The 9,190-nt window shown below is 44.4% G+C and overlaps 1 protein-coding gene across 3 annotated transcripts in view; it reads right to left on the reverse strand.

The window, feature by feature from the left end:
* Window positions 1–8,615, reverse strand: part of Doa (CDC like kinase darkener of apricot) — a 31,768-nt gene extending 23,153 nt beyond the window's left edge. Inside the window, exons 1-3 of one of the 3 annotated variants that reach the window (XM_033466515.2) lie at window positions 8,583–8,615; window positions 7,726–7,842; window positions 4,789–4,922 (exon numbers count right to left, since the gene is read on the reverse strand). In XM_033466515.2, the coding sequence (XP_033322406.2) occupies window positions 4,789–4,922; window positions 7,726–7,842; window positions 8,583–8,600 (269 nt within the window). In that variant the 5' untranslated portion in view covers window positions 8,601–8,615. Of the gene's footprint in view, window positions 1–4,788; window positions 4,923–7,725; window positions 7,843–8,179; window positions 8,478–8,582 lie in introns of those variants that run through there. The other 2 variants (XM_033466513.2, XM_076520554.1) reach the window with 2 other exon arrangements.
* Between the last annotated feature and the right edge of the window lie 575 nt (window positions 8,616–9,190).

The following is a 9,190-nucleotide window of genomic DNA, read 5'->3' on the forward strand; positions in this document are numbered from 1 at the left end:
GCAGACACGACGGCTCCGAAGCCATTTGCTTCTTGCGATCTCGACGTCTTCGAGACGACGTCTCGCGACAGAAACGCGCGACGTATTCATTTTTGCGACAGCCAACCAGATCGAATCGATCGAACCGCTTTATCGAAAGATAGAGCGACGGAGTTGGTTACCGTGGCCTGTGTCCGATCGCTGTGCCTTTGGCTCGTTTACGGGCACAAGCGGCGTTATACTTATCGAATACGGTGTACTAAATATTTGCATCCGGAAATAATAAAAAAAAACAATGGGAAACGCTACACCATCTATCCGACCTGTGCGACAGGAATGCGCGCACGCGTTTCGTGCGAACATTTTCTATCGCTGCGAGATCCATCTTTTGCGAACCTTCGCAGTGGCAAAAATAACGCGACGCGGGAGAAAATAAACAACCGCAGGACCTACATACCTAGATTCAGAGCTTAATCGGTTTTCTCCGAGCTAAATCTGTTGCCGGATTCCCCCCAGCAAATCGCAATTACTCCCAAGAAATAACGAGTCTCGGTTCTCTCGCGGCATGTGCTTCGAATTCGATTAACTACCGGTGTACCTGGTCATCGTTTGGAAGTCGTTGAACGCTCGCCTCGGTAAATACGGAATGAGAAAAAATTAAACTCCGATGGTTTACTTTCTAAAGAGTGATTTATGTTTGCGGGCTTTGCGAGAAGACAATGATCTTTTCGTTGACGCGTTTGCTCGCGGTCGAAGAAGCGGCAAAAATGGATTCCGTAAAACGACCGACCGAAAGAAAACACGAGAAAATGAATCTTCGGATCGAAGCAGGTTCAACGTCGCGCCGATGAATAAAGATGATAGCAAATAACGAGGTAATTCGATCTTTTAGACGCGGCGCGTGTTACGATAAAAAGCGGTCGCCATGATCGCAAGAAAACGTTTGGAATTCGAATGAAAAATTAAAGTTCACCGTCGACGATCAGACTCGGATTCGTGGAAGATGTTATATAATTAATGATGCGACCCGACGCATCTTGGAAAGTCAACGTTTTAAATATGTGGTTCGCTAACGCTGAAAGCCGAACCAAAGATCGGAGCGTCGCGTCGATAGAAATTAGCATAACGAGCATTCGTTGGAACGATTTTCTGCGATACATCTATTTACTGGCCGTTTAAACAGCGCACAGTTTCGATGATTCAAGCGGCGAGCAATCTCGCGAGGAGTTGTTTATTGCCGAGGATCGCGCGGACGCCCGCAGATGTAATTAGTTGCAACGGTAATGAACATCGTGTACATCGTTAACCGGCTGCCGCTCGCCAAGTTCATGTTAATTAAGAGGTATCGCGGATTCCGTGGGTATTAATTGAATCTCAAGTTTAAAATCTGCAAACAACTTTCCAATAATCTTGAGAAATGATCGCTCGAAAATTGAAGAACTCTCGCGGGCGTCGGAGCATCGTTCTAATTTCGAAATTTCAAGGTTATTTTTCATATTCCATTGCCGAATGTTGACACAACGTTCCACATCTAATTCGGATGTTTGCAAACATCGTCGCCTTTCGTTTCGCGGTACCGCATTTTAAATCGTACCTCGATTATCTGTTGGTTCTCATCGTTTCTCGCTTCTCCTTTCGGAGATTCATTGGATACAATTATTATAGAAACCCAGATTTGCAAACCTATTAAACCCGTGGAGGACGAACGTTGCTCCATTAGTTGGAAGAACATTGTTCGATCGTGTTGATAACGATAACAAAAGGTCGAAACATATCGTTCGCGTTTACCATTATTCGAGTCTTCGTCCCGAGGAAATATACTCTTAGCATCTTGAAAAATCCTCGTCCGCGAAAGATTAATATTTGTGGAGCAAGTTATCGCACGAATCAACGAAAGCTAAAATCTATTCAATTTCTCCGAAACATCGGCAGTTTATGAAAGAAGGTATAGCAGACGGTGTGAGTCAACAATGCCGCACTGCACCATGCATATGCATGCAGTGTGCACACAGAGGGTTAGACGATCGTGAACGCTATAAATCAATAAGCTGCGAAGTCTGCTAACGGCAAATAATAGCAGTCGTTAAATACGGGACCGTACACGACCTCATAGCAGAAATCGTAAGCGTTCCACGAACACGACGCGACACGACGTTACAAACGATCGATCTAAAGAATCGTCGAATCGTCGAGACCGAGAAGTAACAGAGTCGAGGAGAGACGACCGCTATAACGCAACCTCAAAGGCAAGGAAAACGATTTAAGGATTCGATCGATCGACGAAGCGAGAACGTTTCGCGTAGGTTGACGAAACGCGCGATTAACGAAGCGCTAAGATCTGGCTAGACAAGAGAACGCGGTGTCTTCGCCAAGGGGACCGTGTTAATCGTGGAATCGCGCACCTTTCCCGACTACCGATTTTATCGCGGCGTTGTAACATTCGATTTACAGCCCAATAAATATCTATACGTCGAGATAATTGTGCACGAGGAAAATATTTCGTCCGTTTTGGAGCATCGGAAAAACTCCATGGAGCCGTTAACAACCTACGAGCGCGTGCCACGACGTAACGCCATCGGCCGAACGGTCCGCGAGTCTAATGGCAATTGCTCGCTGAGGGCATTTTAATCAAACGATTCGCCGAGAGCAGCTACGACTTCTGCAAAACACCTTGGTCTTCGTGCCGGTCTCTCGTGGCATGTTTAAAGAATCCTTCCGCGTTGCGGCCGAGCCAACGTAACTAAACCAACACCGACATCGAGATTCAATTACCACCTCGTTCCATTCTCGAGCATGTCTAATTTGCGACGGCTGCTGCGGTCGAAATGATTATTCTTTCGGTACCGACGCTAACGAACGTGTAACTGGACAACGAGTTTAATCCCTGGTGGAAAATAATGATCAGAGGATATCGCAGAATTCGTTCGATTTAAACGCGAACGTTCCGCGAGTATTATGTGTCTCTGATACGGTATTATATTCACCGATAACTTCATCGAGCTACTGCAAACAATCGTGGCTGAAAGTTATGCAAATTTAACGAGCATACTCGAGGCATTTACTCGAGCTGCATCGATTGCATAAATTACGGCTGATTCGGAGTCGCGTTTCATTTGGATCGAAATTTCGTATACCGAATTCTTTGGGGAACATTTTTGTGTCCCATCGTTTCATTTTTCTTTTTTCGACCACTGCAGCCTGAAGAAGGAAACGTGCACATAAATTCAACACTGTCATGCCAATTACTACCGCAGAAATTATGAAACAACATAATGCTAAAGCGTATTTGAAGAATCTCCGAATGGTATTTTACACCTATGATGTAATATGCGAGCGTTGGTCAGGGACAAATTCGAGAATTCTAAAACGAATTATGCTTATACTTTCGATGCACGATCACGGTGCGAAATTACGGTGCGAAAATGTTTTTGCGAAATTCATAAAATTCGCCGTTAAACCGAACAATAATTTCATTCTCCAGCAGCTAAGCTTTCGTAGAGGGCAGTAATCTAAAAGACACGAGGAAGTTCCAACGAAAACTAGACATAGCAACAGCAACAGTTCGAGCATAATTCTTGACGCTCGATAAACTACGGTGCACCGACTGCGAGAAATTCGCGATGAGCAATCTCTGCTACAAAACAGTAGCAACGACCCGTTACCGATTACTATGATGCGTAAAACATGTTTCTATCTGCATAATCTAAGAGTTCGTTCGACGAATAGTTACAACGGGTTTGTAACTTTTTGGTTCCATTCGAGCGCCCTCTAGTTATATCGCTACTATATCGATAGAAATCGTTGAATTATGAAAACGAGAACGAATAGCATACGAGACGATCGCGCGAATTCAAACATGGCGAATGTACCCATGCGATAAACGTGACCCCATAGAAAAACTTTCGTTCCCCATCGCATACCGAGGATTACACAGTTTCCCGCGCTTTTCGCAATTCCCACCGTTCCGTTTGAAATGCACGTAACACACTCGCGCGTCGTTCGAGAACAACCGAAATATTCGCAGGTATACTCGGGTATCTCGAGAATCTCGCAAAAACTTCCGGTGAGCTCGTGGAAGCTTTAGCGCACCGACCGCGACTGACAGCCATAAAGATCTCATGGAGAATTTCTATTGCTTGTTGGTACTAAAAGCGCGTACGGAGTGGGAGATCGTTCCCGCCATTGGTCTCTGCCGTCTCTGGCCACTGTGCGGCTCTACTTATCCCCCACCCTTTTCTTTCTCAATCTTTTTTGCGCAAGTCCTCGGAAAAACTATACGACGATTTTACTCGCTTTTCCAGGCGCATCGATTCTACGATTACATGCTTATAGTCGGTAGAGTATCGTTGCGCAAACACGCGGTTTCACGGGCGGATCGACTTGCATAGGAACGAGCAACAATGCATCGACGTCGATACTTTCATCTATCTTGCAACGAAGATGACGCTATCCGCGTTAGAATATCTTACTGGCACAATTAAAGAGAACGTCGCTATAAGTCACTCAATCTTTAAGTGCTTACGATCGCATTCGCTCGTTTTATTTGTGTGCTAGAAGTTTTAAAGATTTTTTCCTCACAACAATGTTTGCAACAATATTTACACGAAAATATTATATACGATTACTCCCTTCCCACTCGAGGGAAAAGCTCCCTTATTTATTTGTTTGTAGATTTTTTCGTAAATCCATTCGCTACTTATTGGTATGTACAATCGGTAGGTAACTTGAAACATACGATTGTCTGTATTCCGAACTGGGTCAATTTGGTAGCGGCTGTTAAAGAACAAAGCTTCTTCTTTAAAAACTCACCTATATGTGCCTTTGTTCTGAGGACTATCATAGTCGATACGTCGCTTTTTGTGTTCGTATTGAAGAGAACCTGCAGAATGTGAACGTGGTCTTGAGTGGCTGCGGGTACGGTGACGCCTCCTGCTTCGCGGCATCTGAAACATATATCGCAACGGCGTGTTAGCATGAGAATTAAAATAATTCGACGCAAAACCAATATTCACTCGTCTGCCGCTGGAACATTATACATGCAACCTGATGGTGCAAAGTAGTTGCAACCCGCTAATACCTTTTAAAGACATAGTTTGTGGTTTAGTAGCGAACTAAGCCCGCTTAAACGTACTAAGAAGGCGATGTGCTCTAAACCTTATAGCGACTAATAACGATTTCTCTATTATTACGTCGTTACATACATAGAACGGCGCATTCGAGAACCGTTATTTCTTGTACGCTATTGAAATGTTCTAGAATAGTATAAATGAAATAATATGTAGAAAATAATGACAACTGTTACGAACATATTTAACTTCAAGCATGTTAAACGATTAGGAAGAAAACATGTAAGACGTTAAACACATATCGATAACGAGATCTCGGTCTCCACCATTTTATTAGCACTTTGGAAATGCGTGAAACATTTGTAAGGTGCTTTTATAAAATGGTTCTATAATATCTTATTACAATTAGTGTTAGCGAACAGAGGTAACGATAGTAGTGGACAGATGAGAACTACAAACGAGTACGATCAAAGTTACGAACAACGTTACTATAAAAGATGAATCGACGCGACGCATCCGTATCGATGGCGCACGATTTCAAGAGATATTTGGATCAGAGCCTTTCTATTGACACCAGATTGCATGTACTTACATTAGGAAGTCGAAACAGGCTCACTTGATCCCAAATGAAATCGAAGATGGATGATATCCAGGAACGTGAAGATGATGCTTGTGGTATGACACTGTTTTTGGACAACGACGTGGACATCAGCTCAAAAAATTCTGTAAAACGTGGGCAGTTGCATCGTAAAAGCATACCAAGCACTACGCGAGAGAACAGCCCACTCCATTTGGGTAAATAAAAATGCTTTTACCATTTGCCAGAATATGTCCAAAGTGTAAACGTAACCTCGTGAGACCCAAAGGATCTACTAATAGAGCGAAAATGAAAACAGAAATCCCGCCAAACGTTGATCGTAGATCTCACAGAAATAATAGACTCAAGTAGTCGGCTGAGACGACAGTGTTATGTGTGTGAAACGATAGGCGCAGTAAATGATAAGGAAGTGAAATGAAAATGAGGCAATCGGTACGCGTGGGTATGCTCGCTGGCAAAATCAATGCCAGCGAGAGGCGAGATGCGAGATGCGAGATGCGAGAGGCGAGAGGATCGCATCTGAACACGAGGGTACGTATCTGATCCAAAACGTTAACAGTTTCGTAGAATAGGTCGTGCATTATGGTGCCAAAAGTACGAGTATACATTCAACGATTGCAGAGAAGTGAGGCGAACGGTAAAATGTACAAGTAGGTGGACGAGTCGCAAAGCGTACTCCATAAGGGAACTTTCATGAAACGACGGCCATCTTGGAGATAGAGAAGCATCAAGTACCAGTGAATGCAACACATGCAGAATTTCTGCCGGACATTCGTTGATTAATCAGGTTTAACTTATCGCAACAATACTACGAGAGGGTAACTTACGTCGAAGAGATAAATCAGACTCGGTTGGTCCCGAAATGTACTTGCAAACACAAAATATCCAAAGAGCGCAACGATGTACTACGATGTACAACACTGTTGTGTGACAACGACGTGGACATCGGATCGATGCGATTGGCGAATGATGCTCGACTATGTTCGGGCGACATCGTGAGTCGCGAGGCCGACCGTTCACGACCGACGCCGAGTATGCACGAGTTTAACCGATCTACCTACCAGACGCATTTCCGGCAGATACAAAAAGACTTTAACATATGTGACTCGTGCCGGCTTCCATGTTACACTCAAATTTCAACGATACGTTAAGGTTTCTCAACGCGATAACAAATATCTCTATTTTGAAAATAATTGTGATTCGTTTACAGAACAAACCGAGTTATATTAGACACGTACACGGTGGAAAGCTGCGAACATTATTTCAGATATACATATACAAGTTGCCACGATGATCTAATTTAAAATTTATGATATTACGAAGGAATTTCATAATCGAATTATAGATTCTACTATTTACTTGGGGAATTTAACTGTACGGAGCATAATATTTACACGGAGTAGGTAACAATACGAACAGCAATTTTATTTTTAATACACATATTAAAGATTATTGTTTTTAAGCTCGAAAATCAATGAAATCATAAAGAAATGAAATTTCGCTCACTAGGTCGTACCCTATTGGCGGTGTAGCATGTTACAGAACCCGATAACCTCGTTCGTTGGTCGCACGAAGGAAAATTACCAATATCCCCACACGAAACGAAGAAAAATAATAATTGAGACGAAAAACGATCACACGTGGAGCACCATTCTACGACCGAAACAGGATTTTTGTCCGCGACACGATTCACAAGAACGACGTACGTGTCCGAACTGAAGCGACCACGGTATCATACATAATTTATCACAGAAACTCTACGTACCTGTCCCCAAATCAAATTACTTATTAACCGCACGACACCGCACTTGATCAGAGTCACCAAATTCCAAAGCATATTCTCGCCGAGGCCCAAGAACGATATTAATTACGGCGTTCACGAGGCTTCAAGATAAACATGTAAACTCCGAGCGAGGCCAGTTGATGACCTCTGTATATTATCCTAGGTGGCACCACGACACAAGTCCATCCAGAGAGGGTAACTACACCGTTATCGGCAAAAGTCTTTACGAGCAGGCGAGACACGCGTGATAAAAACAGTAGCCGCGAAAATTAAAAGAAACCATGCAAACGTCCGCTTACCTGTGTAGTCGAGGTGAACGTCATCGGCTTACAATCGGTCTGCACAGGGCCGAGACATTTCATAGTCGCGGACGGGATCGGATCAGCTGCGAACGTCCATAATTCTCTGTAAGACTGCTGGAAAAAGATTCGATCACTCGGTTACGTCCGAACACGCGTGAATCTGGGCAAGGAAACCCGGTCTTGTCAGAATCCCGAGAAAAAAAGCTAACGCCACCCCCGCGTTACATTTCGCCAAGCATCGCAGGTGCACCACCGAGGCTTTCGGAGCTGGGCAAGTGGTACCCGTTCGAGGTCACGTCGATAATTCGGTATAACCGTTGTTTCCCCATGCAGAAGGCCACGTGACGCGACTGGACCTGCGCCAATGGCGTTACGGGGCTGAGAAACTCGGTGATCGAAGGATTAACAGGATCACTGCGACGGGCAGTGAATAAATTCGATCCCGACGTACCTGCGATCCACGGATCAGATTATTGCGTTGGCCTTTCAACACGTTTGTCAAGACGGACGTGGTTCGAGCGGCATAACGACAGATCAGACACTGTACGATACCTGCGCCCATCTTATCCGGATAGGATAGGAGCAGCTTACCGAGAACATTTGATATAAGCAGCCGCGTTCCGTCGTATCGTGCAGCGCTTGCGCCGTTTCGCGACAAACTAACCCCGTGTTCGAGACCGCGTGATTGTCGTTACTATTTGATCTCAATTAACGAACAAAGGGCATTGTTTGTCGAAGACAGAGCGTGCCCGAGGACCGCGTCAGCCGACAAGGGTCTCGCGATAAAGAAAATCAACTATTTCACGTATGTAAGGCAACGGGGCGTGATTCACGGATTAATTATGTAAGCTCACAAGTTGGAAACCGTCCATTGATTACAGTCGATCGCGTCTGTCCTTATTTTCAGTGAGCGGCAGCCGCAGGAGGCACGCGCATCGCGTAAAGTTCGCGATCTGCGATTCTTGATCGGGTCTCGCTCGCTTCCTGTTCTCCTTAAACGATAGCGCCTGACGTACGACGAGAATGGACAATCGCCGCAAGAACAATCTGCAGTCGCTGAATAACGCGCGGACAATTTCAATTTACGCGGTATTCAGACCACGGTTAATATTGGCCCCAAACCAAGGTCCGAGTCTTGCCTGAATCTCGGTGTATAACAGAGCAAGCTAAAAATATTGTTCGCCATTCAGGTATCGCAAATTCTAAAGTGAAATCGATCGAGCAACGTGTCAGTGGCGAACGAATCGCGAAGATGTAAAATTGTCGCGGCGGAAGTTTTCCGAAATAGTAAATAAGACCTTTGAAATGTTTAAATTGTAATGTTGTTCGGTCGGTGTTGAGTCTGCGATAATGTTATGCGCGAATTTTTCGAGAATAAAGCAGTGCTCGTATCGAGATTGTCGGAAAATCGAAGGTTAGGGAATCCATCAATAAATTAGTGCGAAATCTATTCTGTCCTTTT

Source organism: Megalopta genalis, chromosome 3, assembly GCF_051020955.1.
Source record: "Megalopta genalis isolate 19385.01 chromosome 3, iyMegGena1_principal, whole genome shotgun sequence".
Lineage (NCBI taxonomy): Eukaryota > Metazoa > Arthropoda > Insecta > Hymenoptera > Halictidae > Megalopta > Megalopta genalis.